Below are 18463 nucleotides of genomic sequence, written 5' to 3'. Positions count from 1 at the left end.
TCCTTAAAATATGCAGTTTATATTTATTTTGACATTAATTTGGGCCATGATTCTAGCACATACTTATAATCTATGATAAAAACATACTCAGTGATTTGGGCTTACATAAGTACGTGTTTGCATATGTTGGTAAATAAATTACGAAGCATCTGGTGTATTCATATGGGTAAGAGTACCTAGTCATTCATTCAGTCATTCATTTATAAACATTTCTGAGCTCCTAATTTATGCCAGATGCTGTGATAAACATTGTAGATTCAAGAACAATAAAATACAGTCTCTGCCTTTAAGGAATTTAGAGCCTAAAAGGTGAGGCAAGCTGATAAACAAATTGAGTGACAATACAATGATAAATGCTACGACAGAACATGATATGGGAGCAGAGGGAGGAGGGTCATAGAATGCTTCCTCTGCAGATGTCCTGAACTGGTCCTAGGGTTGAGTGTAAATTATTTCTAGACCAAGACTCAAACTTCAGCATGCACTGAAAGTACCCACAGAGTTTGTTAAACCACAGATTGTTGGACCTACTCCCAGAGTTTTCTAATTCAGTAGATGTGGAGTAGGACTGAGAATTTGCAGTTCTAACAAGTTCCCGGGTGATACTGATGGTGCCCTGGGAAGCACACTTGGATAACCACGGATGTAGAGTAAAAATAGGGAGAAGTTCATCTCAGGTAAAAGGAGCAGCAGGTGGAAAAAGATGAATAGAGGTGTGATGATTTCTTTTTGGGATGTGCTTATAGAGTGTGCCTGTTAAGGACAGGTAAAAAGCTCAGTAGATATTCTGGGCTGAAAGTAAACCCATGAGAATTATCAGTGCAGGGAATACTTAAATCCCTTGGGCATAACTAAGATAACTTCAGGAAGATTGTGTAGGGTGAAAAGCAATAAATCAAATATATACCTAAAGTGGAAATTTGTTCTATGGCCCTTCTATAATTCTATTATTCATCAAATCTAAGATTCTTTCAATGCAATCTGTTTTGCCATAGTATTCATCAGACATATACATACATATAAGATATGTATATATGTGCATATGTGTAATATAGATGATATAGATTTATAAACATATATGAAAAATGTATACACATAGGCTATATGTCAGATTTGGGCAAGGAAATCTGAAGATATGCATATTTGCCAATAAATATTGTCGCTAGCACTGACAGTGTAAGATTCTGCAAATAAATTATAGCTTCACATCAAATCACAGTTTTCCAAGTGATCACTCACTATTCAATTACTGAATCCTTGAGGGCAAAGTTTTGAGTAGTTAATCTTGATATTTCCACAGCATCTAGTAAATATCTTACATAAAATTGGCGCTTATCAAAAATGTTGACTAAATGAATATTTTAAAACCTACTCTCACATAGCTAATAACGCCCTAAACTGCATCATCTTCAAATTCAAACAAATCAATTGTATGTGTACACACCCACACACATGCACTCACACACACTCATATTTTGAATACCATATTGCTAGCTGTTCTCTTGAAGGGACAGTAAAGTGTATTATCTCTTAATGTGAATGTCAAAATATTATCTCCTTTTTCAACTGAGCAGTTTACACTATTCAGCGGTGGGTTGCCCCCAGTCACCGCTTGAAGGAAGGGTTTTGAACAAACCTTTCTTTCCTGGTTACCTTTGTTTCCAGAGTGGTTGTTGTTGCAAGAGTTCTCTTGAAACCACTCATTGAGGCCAACAGGGATCCAGTTAGAAGAGCTGATTGCTTTTGTGGTATATACTCAAGGGTGGGCATGCTTGTTTCATCGCTGTCACAACTGTGACCATGCTCTTTACTTCAGAGCTTTCAGGAACTAATAGAATTATTATCTTTAATCTCTGGCAGTGTTTCTTTATCCTTGGAATTCATGTTGTACTTTATCTGAGCCATTCATGCTACTTAACTTTTTCTACTTTAGAGTTACTTATGTGTGTCTTATCTTCATTACAACTTTCCTCTGCTGAAACTAGAACTCCTTGAGGGAAGGGTTTATGTTCCTTCATCTTGCATCTCCCACAGCTCTTTCCTTGATACCTTGCACATAATAGGATTTTAGTAAATATTTGCTACGTGAATATGTGAATTAATTAATTTCATTATCCTAACCGAACCATGGAAAAGATGATGTCTTGTAGGACTTCCATTTTACTTATTTCATCTCTCTCATTATTCATGGGCATCTAATTTCTTGGGTCTGGCATAGGCTTTCCTGCTTTGATAAAATAACAATTGGTAGACCATTTGGTAAACTAAAATTGATCTTTCTTTTAGTGGAGGTTGGGATAATAATGTTGTCAATAAATCCTGATATGGAAGTTTAAAGATTTATGACATGCCCACTTTGCTAAGGATTGAGTGTTAAAATGTTTGCCTCTCTAATGCTTTGGATGACATTGAAATGCTCTTTGAAATGTTGATGAAGTAGTTATAGAAAATGTTTTTATTATTTCATTTCCTAACTTAATCTTTTCAGAATGGCATTTTTCATTCACTCAAATTTTTATTGAGCAGTTCCATGGGCCAGACATTTTTCTAAGTGCTTGGGATCCATTCATGAACAAAGCATGGTTCCTATTCTCATGGAGTTCACATTTTCCTGATGGGGAGGGTTTGTGGAAATAGATAGCGAATAATGAAAGAAATAAGTAACATATATAGCATACTAATGAGAAATATAATGATAAAATAAAAAGAAGGTCAGGTCAGAGGGGTTTGGGAATATAGAAATGAGGGGCAGAGATAGCGGGCAGAAGAAATCTGGGTTGCAATTTTAAATAAGGTGGTCAGGGTGGGCTTTGTTGAGCATATGGGATTTATCAGATAACTTACAGGAGATAAGGGAAGTAGCCCTGCAAGTGTCTGAGGGAAGGGCATTCTAGGCCCAGGAACAATTTTCTCAGAGGCATTGAATTAGGAACATGATTGGATGTTCAAGAATAGCGAGGAAGCCAGTGTGGCTGGAGCAGAATGAGTGAAAGAGAGTAATTGACATGAATTCAGGTATGTAATAATTGTGTAAATGCTGGAGGGTGTGCGGATCATGTAGCGTCTCATATGCTATTGTAGGGACTTAGTTTTTTTTCTATGCAAAAAAACTATTGCAAGGTATTGAGGAAAGGCCTGCCTAACTTCCATTTTGAAAGGGTCACTTTAGCTGCTGTGTTGCAATAGATTGGGAGAAGAGGGTGACAAGAGACAGTTGGGAGGTCATCACTGCAGTAACCCTAGTGAGAGACTGCTTCAAGGAGAGTGGTGGCAGTGGAGGTGGGGAGAAGCCTTTGGATCCCGAATATATTCAGAAGTAATATGGGTGTTATGAAAACCATTATTCTGTAATCTTCTTTTGTTGACAGATATTTTAATTTAAAAGTGTCTTCTATAATGATTTCTATGAAATTAAATTGCTCATTTCTTACTACATTTAATTAATAAATATTGAATATTCCAAATAACCAGTATTAAAATTGATTCGACTTGGATATGTCTCCATTACTTTCTTCAGAGAATTAAGTCCTTACTTTTTTTACTTAGTGTCTATTTCTTTTAGTAGAGAAATAGTATGAACACATTTCTTAATGGTATATCTATTATCTTGGCTGGAATTTGTTTCCCTTTTTCATAGTCCTTTGCCCATGACAGTTCTCTCTTCTTTTTATCACTTCATTGATATAATGTGATATCAATTCATATCATGAATTGATAAAAAGGTTTTTGAGAAATTTTTCCAGTGACACTGAGCATTTTCAATTATTCTGATAATCAGCACTAGACAATGTACTGAGCTGATACTTTTTGTCTATGCATGCATGCCTACACATGTGCATGTTTGTAGACGTGCATGCACATATGGGCTGTAAACACATTGTATAGAGCATATATTTTTTATTTGTTGTTCTTACCCATTTTATTTTAGGGTGGGAGACTAGCTGCAAGTCTTATCTTCCTCCTTGCTCGTTACATTCCAGACCTGAGCAACAGCTTGAAATAGGACTCTTTACTTTCGGGGGATTGTCCTAACCTGCAAATACTGCCTCTCCCCAGAACAAGTATGCCTTGGAGACAATTACAAAACAACTGCAACCTTCAATCTTTTCATGGTTAAAAGGAAGAGCACCACGCCCTCTGCCATGAGCATTATTGAGCTCTGCTTAATCCTTTCCTAAATGGAGAAATTCTTTCTCAAAGAAGCAGTTTGAAAGAGCAGGAGACCATGTCAAACTCTAACCCTACCTTCAGAGACTGGATATGTTTGTTCTGTTTAATAACAGCGTACATGACCCAGGCAATGGACCCATGCTCAGACTAGTTTTCCCTTTTCTCCTCTCCACTCTGTCCCCAACACACTGTCATACATAGTCATGGGAGTATGAATCTCTCCTTTTTGTTTTTTGAGTGATTATATATGTATACAGGTGAATGGACAGTAAAAGGTTATACATATACATCGACCCCTAATTAATATTACTTGGCTCATTCATTGAATCTTGAAAGCTAAAAGTGAAAAATTGGTGTCTAATTCTGTTGATTAGCAGAATGGAGCCAGAAATATTGGCTGTTTTAATGTGCTTTTGTAAACAAATAGCTCTTTAGCCTTTGAATGCAAGTGGAATGCCTTGTTTGGTGTTTGAAATGAGTTCATATTAACACTTTGAAACCAGAGATCACCACAATGCCATTAGCAAAACCAGGGAAGGAGGAGCAGATATATTCTGAAGAATCTCTTGGAACCAAGACTTAAATCCCTCCGTTGGGTCCTTAGAACTTCTTACCAGATGCAACCTTAACCCATTAAGCTAGAGGAGAGATACAGTAAACCAGCTGTGAAGCCTTATTTTCAAACATGTTCCACTGTGTTTCAACCTAGGGAATGGGTGGCAAATTGAGACTCCCACAGCCTGCAACAACATAAACCTAGGGGCGAGAGGCAGGGGACAGAAAAGGCAGAATGTGAGAAGATTTGAAGAGCTCTATAGAACAGTGTGAGGTTCCTGGAACTAGGACGTATCTGCAATGCAATAGACCAGATCCTTCTTTTGAACTCAATTTTTTTTGCTATGTGTAACTCATTTCAAATCCCATAGCAAGTTTCTAGGCTTGTTTGTTTAGGTTTGATTTTGCCTCTGGCTTTTGTTTTCATCACATCCATTTTTCCTTCTTCTTTCTCAAACCTTCATTTAGGCTCGGGAAGACCGCCTGACAGTGATTCAGCCTCGTTCACTTTCCTTTGTAAACTCTGAGTTGCCAACTGGAAAGATCATATACAATATCACTTTACCTCTGCACCCAAATCAAGGTAAAATGTGCACTAAATGGTTTTAAGTAATCCTCTGTCATTTAGTTGTTGGCCAGTCTTAAAAGTTGTGGAATTTTCTCTGGTTATATATAGAGAGAGATACCTGCTAAGGTTTTTTTTTTTTTTTTCTTTGTATGCTGTATGGCAGTGGTCACATTTCATTCTTTTCCATGTAAGTATCCCCTTATTGTAGCACCATTTGTTGAATTTTTGTTTTTGTTTGGCTTTTCATTTGTTTGTTTGTTTGGGAAGTACATGGGCCCAGAATTGAGCATGGATCTCCCACGTAGCAGATGAGAATTCTACCACTGGGCACTTGTTGAGGTTTTAAGGAGTAAAAATTATTGATACTCCTTGTTTCTGTCTTCTGAGTTTAGAGTGAGGGAGACACATACCATGGTCGGACAGATGGAGATGGTTGTGTCAGCTTTGGTGTCTACCAAAGCTGGACTGGAGAACGTGGTATAGATCTGTATCCCTGTAGATCTGTGTTGCTGAATTGAACCCCCTGTCCATTTACTGTCAGAATTGGGCAAAAAAAGACTCTGTAGGGATAGAGCCTGGTGAGGTGAAGACAGACAAGTGGACCAAAATGAGCATGTGCTAAGAACAAGGAGCCCTGAAACAAAACCTGAAGAATGCTGAGCACACAAGGTGTAGTTCCTTTCCCCAATGGGATAGACACTGCTCCTCCCATAAGTAACATGAAAATAGGGAACTACAGTGAGAGGGGAGCAAGGATCCTCCCATCATTCCCTAGCCTTTTGAGCTCTAACTTTGGGCTTAACTAATAAACCTATGTCCAACAGAGGTGTGACTCTCCCTCATGGAAAAATCAACCCAAACCTCTATTAAAACATTTGTGTACCCACCTCTGAGGCTATTTCCCCATGACCAATCCCTGCCCCAAATGTAAGCCTCTCATATTATCAAATCCCAAGGAGAAATCTAAGTCTAAAAATTTAAGCTTATTACCTTTTTGATAAAGTCCAAATAAATTAAAGTCTGAAAGTCATCTTTCCCTGTCTTTTAATTTGCTAAGTTGTACCAGCAGTTCTCCCTCCATTAATAAGGTTGAGATGGCATTCTTTCTGACCTGAAATCTGAGCTGTCTTCTATGGAATGGCTATAGGTTTTTCAGCCCCTCAGAAGTTGACTTTGTTCGACATCAAGCTTCACGTGTGCCTGCCTCATAAAGAGTTAATGGAATATTAAAGGTGTTCACAGCATCAGTTCTGTATCCACAGACTTAGGAAACCCCAGGCATATCTGCAGCCCCTAAAACAGTTATCACCAACACAGTGATAACTGCAGAATCCAATTCTTAGGGTAATCAAGATTTGTGCTACTGTTGCCAAGGATCATAACAGAGCCTAAGGAATTTCTGAAAGAAAGGGTATAGACTGGGATTTTTGCCCATAATAAAAGGACATTTTGTTATGGCATCATCAGTACCATTCAGTCTGTATCAGTTTCTTAGTGATCATGACTTTTAAACATGAAATCAAATGAGAGAATGTCATAATAATGATACTATGTCCGTGATTTGAGGGGAATTACCTGGTTTAGTTTATATTAGGGACAGAAGTTTACATCTTATGGTTTATAATCAATGAATGCTAGTAAAGACTCTAATTGGGTTTCAGGTTTATCCTTTTCTCAAATAACTGGAGAATACTCTAATGTATAAACAACAGCCTGAAAACTAAAAGATTCTTACCAACAGAAAAGACAAATTTTATGACTCTGCCATTCATTTAGCCACCAAAATTATTGTTGATGCTCATGCTGAGTCTCTCTTCTCTAGGTATCATTGAACACAGGGACCAGCCTCGCTTTCCCATCCAATATTTTACACAGGAAGATATTAACCAGGGCAAAATCATGTACCGCCCACCCACTGCAGCCGCTCATCTTCAGGAGATTATGGCCTTCTCTTTTTCTGGTAATGCTTTCTTCTCTGTCAAGACCAACCCAACCGGATCTGTGTGGCTCCTCATGGCAAGGTGGTCCTAACTCTTCCTCTAGTTCTTCTGTACAGCATGGTGACAATGCAGTATAGCTATTCAAAAGAGCTTGAGATCTGGCAGCCAGTGTATAGGTTGGCCTCAGTTCATCCTTGTATTTTCATTTATTCATGCATGCAGGCATACTTTCAACAAATCTTTATTTTGTGCTTTCTGTGTGCCAATCACTGGACTATACCCTGCAGAGATAGTGCTAAACGGAAAGGAGATATGGAGCTTGTTGTTGGCAAATTCGAGATCTAGGCCTAGAGATAGGCATTGATCAAATGATTCCAGTGGTGAATGTATAATTACACACTTAGATAAGGGCTCTTAAAAAAAGGAAGAATGTTCAATGGTAGTATTAAACATTATAACAAAACCAGCCTATATTCAGTGAAGGCTTACTCATGGAAGTGTTGACAGTTAAGGGATGAGTATAAGCTAACTAGGCTAAATGTGCATATTGGGATGGTTGGGTGAGCATTCCTGAAAGAAGGCCCGAACCCCATTTTGCAAAGGCCTTGGGGAGGGAAATTTATGTGGCAGTTCAGAGGAATGGAGGAAAACCAGTGTGGAATGTAGAAAACAGGATAGAGTTGAGCAGGGACGAGCCTGGAGTGAGAGCAGAGATCAGACCTGTAGGTCCTGTAAGCTTTGCTAAAGAGTTGAATCTCTAAAGATATGGTGGAGGAAGGAGGATCCTTTTCATAAAGAACTCTTTGACTTCAATGATATGAATAGACATGAAGAGATCAGAGTAGATGGATGTGTGGATGAGGGAAAACCAGCAAGAAGGATCCTGCAGTACCTCAGGGAAGTTTTGTGAAGAAAGGAGGAATGCAGGCAAGCTTCTGGGATTAAAATCAGGACTTAAAAAAAAATCTTTTGAAAGGAAGAGAAACTCACCAAAAGAATAACTGAGTTTCTAATTAAAACCAGTGTGTGCCCTTCTACTAAACTAGGATATCCTTATCTTTTCCCTTGATCCAGTAATTAAACCTGCTGACTGTAAGACAGGAATTTTGAGTCCTTACCCCTAAATGTTTCTTCACCTTGGAATGGTTCTAAATATCTTGGAATCTGTTTCTTTGTAGTCTTTTAAAAATATATGGACCATAGTATGATTAATATAGAATGATATTTTTACTTAGTAGCCTTATCCATACAGGAAAGCTGATGATTTTTTATGATAAGTTGAACGTAGGTTAAATATTTCAGAGTTACTTTTTTGATTATGGTAAATATTAGAAAATAATATTTTTCATTATTTATATTTGTTTAATAGTCCAGAAAATGATTAACTCCTCAATTAGGTTGAAAATCTCTAAGGACAGAGATAGGTCTTTTCTCTAAGGAATGCCCCCTATGTTTCATAACTGGGTAACTAATAGCCCATGAAAGCGTTCATGGTTCTCTAACCTTGACTTTATGAGACCTACTTTATACAAAACTCAAGATTCCCTGGGATTAGAGGAAAAGAAAACATGTCAACCATGGTTGAAGTTATTTCGGTGTCTATTACACTTGCCCGAGTTCCTCAAGCCTCTTTAGGGAGAACAGATGCCTATCTTGTATAATCTGTGGGATAAATGCCTTGAGATAAATCTCTCATACTGTTACAGTGTGTAAATCAATGTCTCGGCCAGCACTCAATTCTACAATGGAATTGCCCCACCTGAGAGTTTTGTCAGTGATATACAATGTCACCCACATTCACCGATTTGTAGAATTTTATATACTGATGAAATGGGATCTGAATGAATGTATTATAAATCACTATAACTGCTTTGATATAAAATTATTCCACTGTCTGGTTCTCTCTGTTACTTAAAATTACTGCTGGCACCATTAAATACAATATAACATTAATAAAGGACTCAGTGATTTTCTTTACATCAGAATAATTTAGATTAGAACATCATTTACTTTGCTAACCTCTGCCCATATTTTGTATCTTATCCTTCTGTCCCTGACTCCAAAATGTTTAATATACCAGTTTTCTCTCTTGCTCTTTCAGGTCTCCCAGAATCCGTGAAATTCCACTTCACAGGTGGGAAATTTAATCCCAGTTTTATTAGAACATGGTATTTTCCTTTCCTTGGTAGTCTTTTCTTTTTGCTCCTTCATCATTACTTTTAGCTATTCTCTAATAACTAAAATTTAAAAATTACATAAGACAGTGTTCTTCCAAAATAATCACATGGCTAGTCAAATAGTAATAGCTTAACCTTATATTCATAGTAAAAATAATCCACTAAGGATGCCCAAGATTAGTGTTGTTTAAGCCCCATTTCAACTTGTTCTAATGTCTATTAAAAATAGGTATTAGTGGTTCAAATCTCCAGTTCTGGATTCAGACTACCTTGGGTTCATGCCACTCTGGGCAAGTTTCTTAGCCACTGTGTACCTGCTTGCCTCATCCATAAATGAGAATAATATCTATAGTATATATATATAATATATATATATACTATATGTAGATACACACATGCACATACACACACACTCATATATGTATATGTACACACACACACACACAAAGCTCCTAGACAAATGACTGGCACAAAATCTTCCTTATAATGCAGTTCTACTCAGCAAGCAGATAGTGGCTGTGTTAGTCTTGAATGCCTTACTCTTTGAAGGAAATGTCTTAAGAGCCAGAGATTAAGTTAAGAACCTATGTGTAGACGACTTCAGCATCCTAGTTTTAGTTCAAAGTAAAATAGAAGCTGAGTGCCAATAAGCAAAGTCAGAACAGGTGTTTTTGCTGGAGCAACATGGGGACAAGCTTTCTTGTTTAGGACAAGGGTGAGGCTGGTTGACCATAAATAGCATCTTTAAATAGCTGTTTAGTCATGATTAATTATTCCATTAGAATCAACCATTCATATATCCTGTTACATTTCATGTAGGGATATATCTTGTTGGGAAAGACAGGTACCTGCCTCAAACTCCCTTCCTTTCTTCTCTATGTTTAAAATCACCCTTGAATCAATGGTAAATTTCAGGGTGTGTCATAGTTGATTTAAACCCCCAGTGTCAGCTCATTTCTAGTGGCAAACCATTAGGTAATTCATAAAATCAACAATCACATTGATTTATATTATAATAGACTATTTATATAATCTTTTATATATACATAACAGATTATAGCATTTTACATTCTATAAATATTTTAAAATATAAACTGTCATGTTAACTCCTTACAACAATATTTCAAGAAGTATTATTTTCACCATTTAACAGTTAAGTTAACAAAGGGTCATTGAGAGTAGGTAATTTGCCCAAGTTTTTGCCTGTTAAACAGTAGAACCAGGATTTTAATAATTTTAATGTAAGTTTCTGACTCTGAGTCTTGGATAGTGTATTAGTTGGGGTTCTCCAGAGAAGCAGAACTGACACAATATAGATGTGTGTGTGTATATATCAGATAGATGATAGATAGATAGATAGATAGATAGATTTTTTATGTATATTATATATATATTCAATATTAAGAGATTTTGCCTCATGTTGCCATGAAGATTTGCAAGTCCACATTCTATAGGGCAGGCCACAAGTTGAAAACTCCCAGGAGAAGTTGGCGGACTAAAGTGGAGGCAGGAATTCTTCCTTTTGATATCTGAAATCCTCAATTCTGGCCTTCAGAGCTTCAACTGATTGGATGAGGTGACGTCTGCATTGCTGGCAGTCTTCTGTGTTGATTTTACATGCATTCAGCTATAGATACAATAAGCTGACAAGAGATGCTAATCCAGTTACAAAGTACCCTCACAGTAATGATCAGGCTAGTACTTGCTTGACCTAACAACCGGATATTATACTTAGCCAAGTTAACACATGAAATTAACCATCACAGATAGTTAGTTTAGTCTAATCTGTGTGTTTGCTGACATGAAAAAGAAATGTTTCCAAGTTCGTTTTCCAAGATTCACCAACTTGCTGAGGTAAAAACTGAGTCTTGGAAACCAAACTGGTAGTCCAAGGACTCTACCAGAACTTTAAGTTAAATGATCCTTGAACCTCTTATGCAAAGTAAAAGAAAGGAACCTTGAGCTGATGTTAAATTACTTTATCTTGTTTTGGCCAAGGTTCCTTTGTCTAGGAGAGAAAATTTTGGAAACTAGTAGAAATGAAGCCATCTCCTTTAGGAGAGTTTGTGAGAGAGAACGTTAAATTGAGCAGATAAATAACTAAGGCAGCAACAACCCCAAGCCCTGACATTAATCCATAAAATAAAGGAAAACAGCTCCTTTGGTTAACCAGCTAAGACGAGAAGAGAGCTGATATTCTGACCTGGTTGGCTGCAACATGAACACACTTTGCAGTGCTGCCTGGAACAAGGAAAACACCCAAGGTGTCCTGATCCCAAAACACAATTTGACTGTTTCTCAGAGAAATCAGAAAACATCGTTTAGAGAGAGGGCTAGACCTGTAATTGCTGACATTTTGATTCTAAGTTCTTATGTTTGCTTGCAAACGCTGCTCTAGAGTGATATCTGGTTGTGTAATATGCCACCAGGAAATAGCTTTTCTTCCACATAATTACAAAGGCAAGGATATGCCTTGCTCACACTGAACAGCTATGTGACTTGACCAGAACTCTTTAAATTTTAGGGGTTTTCCTGTTCTCATCTGTAAAATAAACATGTGGAGTGCTCCCTGTGGTTCCTCCCACCAAAAAAAAAAAAAAAAAAAAAAAAACACCAATGTGTAACAATAAAAAATTAAATCGCACTTTGCAATGATTTATTTGACATAGGAGTTCTCAATCCTGGTCTAGATGCCAAAGACCTAGGGATTCCTGAATCCACTGAAATTTATGGAAAACTTTGGATGTATGCCCCAGAGCCCCTAAAAGTTAAGAACCATCTGTCCCTATATTTGATAATTCACAGAGAGGAGGAGATTAAGCATAAACAAAGAAGCAGTGATGGTAATCTTCACACTTACCTGAATGGCCAAAGCCATAAAATCTTCATTTCCACGTGGATAATGGCTTCCCTCCCCCAGTAGGACTATTTCAGTGCTCCTCTAGGACATGGAGTATAAAATCCATCCCTAGCTTTTAGCTCTGTTCTCAAGGAAAAGACAAATCTAAAGGCTGAATGGAATCATTACTAGGGGTCACTGAGCAATGCTTTACTTTGCTTAAGGTGTCAGCTATCTATTGACCTGTTGCTAAGTCCAGCAGAAATTGAGGAAAGAAATCTGTTTCGTACAACCAACCCATCACCAAGCATATCACACAGTTAAAATAATGAGCAGTTCCGTTTTCTCAGTAATGAGCACATTGATTAGTGGTTGTGCAGGTGTTCTTCCCAATCTGGCTTATAGAGAAGGGAGGATGTGTTAAGGTACGGGAAAGTAGGAATGAGAGTCCAGGGCCAGCCAGTCCTGCTTTCATTTCCCTCAGGTGATCAGTATTTCCTTGGATGTCAGTCCAGGGAAATAAAATCTTAAGGTCACTGCTTTGTTTACAAAGGTGTCTTCTATTTATAGTATTGTGTATAATGATGAGGGGGAAACGGAGCTGCTTACTTCCAAATAGATGCCATCAGAAATATCTGTATGGGTATTTTCTGTCCTTTTTAAAAATTCTTTTTTTTTCATGAGACATAGAAATGCCATCTCTTAAAGAGAGTTCATGAAAGAAAATTATTTCTCTGAAACAGTGGGGGAATGAATTGAATCAAAAATATTTCCATAAATAAAAGCTGTTCATGACATCATCAAAGAGAGCATATTTTTTCTTATTTTTTCTTTCCGCTAGCATTTATCAAAAAGATCATGTTGTGAAATGGGCACTTGAAATAATCTTTTATTATGGGTCCTTTATCTTTTTTCTTACCTCCTAGAAAAAGCTTTGCTTTTGCTACAGTAGCTCACAGTATCTTATGTGCTTACTTTTTCCATTTGCAAGCATCTCCTCAAAATGTTAGGGTAATCTAAAAAAGCTTCTGGCTGTATATTTATGGAAATAGCCTGAAGGTGACCAGACTACAAGTTGACGTATCTGTCTGTGTGTGTATTTACCCTTTCTAGTTTCAGATGGAGAGCACACAAGCCCAGAGATGTTCCTCACCATTCACTTACTTCCCATGGATCAGCAGCCACCAATGTTCCAGGTCACAGCTGCAGTGCTTGAGGTCAGCCCAGGAGGCAGCACTCATGTAGGTAAGAACTCGGAGCCTGAGACATGGCTATGGCAGTGGAACCATGTTTCAACAGCAGTCTCTGTTTCTGCTCTTCTTGATAGTTGCCAAAAAGAAGTGACCTCTTCTTCCAGAAGTTGCATGCATTCTCAACTATATCTTTCTTTCTGCCCATTTCTATGCAAATAGAAGTAGCACAGAGAGAAGGAATAAGCCCTTCTGAGGCCAAAGCTCAGTGATGGAATACAACACAGAATGTATTTTCCAGCCTCCAGGAGTTTGATTTGTTGCCATCACTAAAATATAAAGCAACATGGAGCAGGGAAGGAAAGGGTGGAGAGCAGGTTTCAATGACTGGTATTGTTTTCTATTTAGAAAATACAGAATAACAGGAGAAATGGCAGATCACAATAAACTTCAGAAAGTTGTGAAGAGTTAGAGTTGATCCTGTTGATTTGTAAATGATTTTATTTTCTTATTAGTATACTTGCTCTTAGAAGTTTATCTACTCTTTTACCAAGAACATTCCTGTAGCAAACAGTGGCTATTGTGATGTTTGTTAGGTGTCCTCTACTAGATGCATATCCACTTTCTTTATGTGTGATTTTGTGCAAATCTAATTATCATCAGACTTATAACAAGCCACAAAGACAAAGATGATTGTCACTTTCATCCTGGCCCTCGCTTCCAGCCAGCCACAGAAGCCATCATTATAATAACTTGGCTTTTGTATAACATCAGAAACAGAAGACAGGAAAAATAATTAAAAGGTAAAACACTATATGGAAATATTTTCTGAAAGAACACCTACATCAGCAGGTCAGGACTGACGAATCTGTGAGCTTCCCCTATGTCATGCCCTCATTCGTATGGCAAAGGGGGGGAAAAAAGGTATCCGGAATTCAGAACTACCAACTTGTAAGTGAACTTTTGTATGAACCTACTTGTAATTTGGGAATTGATTATATTATCAGTTTCCATTCTTTTGTGGTTGATTGGAATGAAATAGTGCTTTCTGGTCAAACTATCATACTTCCCACGATACATGGCTTCCAGCCTTGCCCATGGGTTTAATGTATACAGAGTGTACCTTTTTTTTTTTTTTTTTTTTTTTTGGCATGGGCAGGCTCCGGGAATTGAAGTGAGTGTACTGGTTTTAATGTACCCATTCTCTCTCCCCACGTTTTACTGTCCCGACTACAGGACTTCGTTTGGTAGTGAACGATAGTGACGTTGCCCCCGAAGAACTCTCCTTTGAGCTTCGGAAGCCTCCACAGCATGGTGTGCTCCTTAAGTACACAGATGAGTTCCAGGGTCCTCTGGCTGCAGGTAGCTCACTCTGTCCTGGACCTGCTGGGAGGATTTTATGCTCCACAGTCTGTTTTATATGTCTCAGATAAGAAGTAAAGACTAATGTATCTATGTGGAACTCACTAGGAGGAGATACCTAAAAAGGAGAAACCTTTAGTGTTTTGCTCATTGGTCTAGATATTTGAGATTTATTCTTCTGCCCCCCTCCTAATCCCTGCACACTGTGAAGCTTTTTCTCCAATTGTAGGTGAAATTGGTTGATTTCTGAAATATTGAGAAAATGCATTTAGAACTCCATAGGAGGTGGCAGCTGACACATTTCTTTCATGTGTCCTTAGTTTGCTGTGTGAATCTTCACGTTATTTTTGGCACCGTGACTATGACAGCATTAAATATTTGTACCTTCACCCGTAAACAAAGGGAACACTTTTTTAAAGATTACCTCAGCAATGTAACTGTGCAGTGATGGGAGCAGCTTTCCACAACAATATTTATTGTGCTTTCTCCAATTATGAAAAATAATATATTTTGATCATTTAGAAAGTATTAAAAAAGCACCGAGAACACAACTAAAATCTGATTTTTACACTAATCAACGCTTATATAGCAAAATGAGTATTGCTCCTTTCAAAGCAGTCACCTTGGGGTGTTATATGCTTAATCCAACAATCGGTACTTTCTCAAAACCTTTATATAACTCCTTTTAGAATAGTAATGTATTCTTCTGCAAATCCCTATGGGAACACATCTCTGCCCTTGAAGGTAGATTGAATTTTTAAGAACAACCAATAGGCATTTGAAAGTCAAAAAGGCAGACTTTAAAAAATTTGCTGAACAAAAGAAGTCTTATTAGACCTGTAGTATCCCAAGGAAACTATTTTAGGAGTATAATAGTTATAGTCCAGTTTCCTTAACATAATATTAAACCCATATGTGTGTGAATAATATTGAAAATCTAAGATTTTGTTAAACACATTACTTCTTTTAGGCACAATACTACTAGGACAAGTGAAATATAATTTCGTAATGTTGAAAGGTAAGGCTGAGAGGATGAATGCAGAGAATGAATAAATTTTTAAATATCATTACATAATGCCAATTATTGGAGTCAATAACCTATCAGAAAGCAGAGTTGATATGACATCCAAGAAGAATAATTCTTAAACTGTGCTCTGTGGGGCCCTTGGAACTAAAAGGCATTTCTCATGAAGAGAATTCCATGACTAAAGAAGTTGAAGATTCTAAAATTCTAATAAATCCTGCAACTTAAAAAAAAGTTATTTTAATTGTGTTTAACCCCACTTTTCCCAAGCTTCTCTGACCTTGAAAATTTTTTCACACAACACCTATCAATTATGTCATGAATTGATACACTAGACAACATACTTTAGGGTTTCTAAATCCAATTTTTAGATTTGTTTTCATTTAAAAATAACTTACAACCTCCACAGACACTTAAAACAAACATGTATATTACAGGTTCACTTGGCATAATTTATTTTCTTAATGTTTTCCAAAAAAACTTTCAGGATCAAGATTAGATTCCAGAAAGACTGTCATTAAAAATATATAAAGGCTTGGCCTTTATTTCTGCAAACCTGAAATGATGAATGGCTTTTATAGGAGGCAGATTTTCACTCAATATGATTAAGAAATTTTTTTGAAAACAAATTAGACCCATCTGCCAATAGACTTGGCTGCCTTATAAAAGGTTCCCACCTTGAGAAGTGTTGGAGGACTCACTAAATAACCCATTTTCAAGGGGGGTGTAAAGGGAATCCTATAGTGAGTAGGTAGGTGGTTGAAATAAATAACTCACTACTCTGAGTTTATGTTCCTATATGTACTTTGAAATCCTGAGAGCAAAGGTGCTATATAAATGAAAAGCATTATTCCCAGAAGTAATTGGTATTCCAACTTTTTTTATTCTTGAAAGGTGATACTTTCACACATGAAGATATTGAGAAAAATGTTTTGCAGTACATGCATGATGGCTCCTCTGCTCTGGAAGACAGCATGGAGATCTCAATCTCAAATGGCATTACAATGATGACAACAGAAGTGAAAGTGAAAGTGTCACTGTCAGAGGACCGAGCTCCTCGGCTGGCTGGTGGTTCCTCTCTGAGCATCAGGGTTCCTAGTAAAAGCACAGCCATAATCACCAGGTCACATCTTGCTTATGTTGTAAGTGTTTATGTTTGCTCTTCTTGTTCTCCACTGCACCGGGTTCATTAGACTTTAGACTGGGTTGATTAGAAAAAAATGCCATAGCTGAATATTTGGGGTGGCAGGTACATGGCTGCATAAATAGCCTCAGCTTCCTAAAGGTCTACTTTAAGGAGTAGTTACGATGTTTTTTTTTTTCCTGGATTCTCCCAGTGTCTCACAGGTAGACAAGTAAATGGGCAAAGCTTAGAAAAATACTCAATGAGCATGTGTAGGAATGGATGGCAGTTCTTGGGAAACAGTGCTAATGTAAGAAAATCCCAAGTCCTTGTATTTTAAGCCCCATTCACAAATTATGTCTAATGGGGATTCTAGAAAAAGAATATTTTCAAAGAAATTCCCTGGTCAATGACTAGGAGGTAATGTTGTCTCATGGCCCACAGAGAAGTCCAGCTTTTGTCTCAGGTCCAGCTTTAAACAGAATACTGGAAGACTCCTGTGGCAGTGTCTCTCTACCAAAATTCCTAGGAAGAATACTGATTCCCTCTCTATCCTATGCCCCAAGTAAAGCAGTATGGGTAGGGGACAAAGGATAGGATCAGGGACCCTGTATTTTTCACCCTTCTCTGGCCCTATCTTGTTAAGTGGTCCTGTGTAATTAAACTCATTTCTTCCTTTCCTTGATTCTAAGGATAATTAAGATAATTTTAATTTGTAGTTATATTTGTTGTAAACACAAATGTACCCTCTAAATAAGCATAATGATGAGTTTTTTTTGACAATGCCTTGAAATGAATGATTATATGAATGCTTAATCATTCTTAGTATTAAAATTTTCCTTTGCTAATCTCAGAATTCCAGCCAGTAATCTGGAATTTAAAAAAAAGCACAAAAATTGTATGGTTTTACGTAATTTTTTTCAAGGCTAAAGAATATAGCTATAAAATCTGTTCCTGAAGAGTAGCATATAAGATAAAGCATTGGCCTGGGAGCAATTGCTTTTGCACAGATTTTCCCCTCAAATTGCCTTTTCTTAAATTATGTGAAACTGCCTTCCACCCCGATTCATCTCTTAGGTCAAATATAGTTCCAGAACAATGTTGATTTTGCTTTTTTTAATTGACAGGCGATTTTTACCATAGGTTATGGTCTTTTGAATCTTATGAAACTCTTGAATTCATAAAAATGTATGAATACAGATTTAATCAATAGCTTACCAAGGCTTGAAAAATGTGTGACAGACCAAAATAGCACTCCAGGAGCAGTTCCTGTCCATTAGCTGCATATTATAAGCTGCATATCAAAATGCAAGCCCATTGGCAACTGAACATGTATTTTAAGAAATTGATTGAATGTGAATTTGCCCACTAGAGCAGAAAGACTGCAAAAGAACTATTCTAGTCTGCTGAAAGCATAGCATACATTTTAAAGACTTAGCTAAGTTACATAATAACTTTCTCTCAGGGCTAGAGAAGAATTTTGTACTTAGTTACCTGGGAAAGTTTTCCCCGATG

The 18463-nt window shown here is 37.3% G+C and overlaps 1 protein-coding gene across 2 annotated transcripts in view; it reads left to right on the top strand.

Annotated features, from left to right (window-relative positions):
* The window catches only part of FRAS1 (Fraser extracellular matrix complex subunit 1), a 500829-nt gene that overhangs the window by 368677 nt on the left and 113689 nt on the right, over nucleotides 1-18463 (top strand). For both annotated transcript variants that reach the window (XM_077143064.1, XM_077143062.1), the window contains 6 exons: nucleotides 5194-5308; nucleotides 7116-7253; nucleotides 9335-9367; nucleotides 13363-13494; nucleotides 14676-14801; nucleotides 16720-16967. In XM_077143064.1, coding sequence (XP_076999179.1) covers nucleotides 5194-5308; nucleotides 7116-7253; nucleotides 9335-9367; nucleotides 13363-13494; nucleotides 14676-14801; nucleotides 16720-16967 — 792 coding nt within the window. The remainder of the gene's footprint in view (nucleotides 1-5193; nucleotides 5309-7115; nucleotides 7254-9334; nucleotides 9368-13362; nucleotides 13495-14675; nucleotides 14802-16719; nucleotides 16968-18463) is intronic.

Source organism: Tamandua tetradactyla, chromosome 24 (genome assembly GCF_023851605.1).
Source record: "Tamandua tetradactyla isolate mTamTet1 chromosome 24, mTamTet1.pri, whole genome shotgun sequence".
Taxonomy (NCBI): Eukaryota; Metazoa; Chordata; class Mammalia; order Pilosa; family Myrmecophagidae; genus Tamandua; species Tamandua tetradactyla.
The sequence above is the reverse complement of the archived record's forward strand: the minus strand, read 5'-3'. Positions and strand labels throughout refer to the sequence as shown.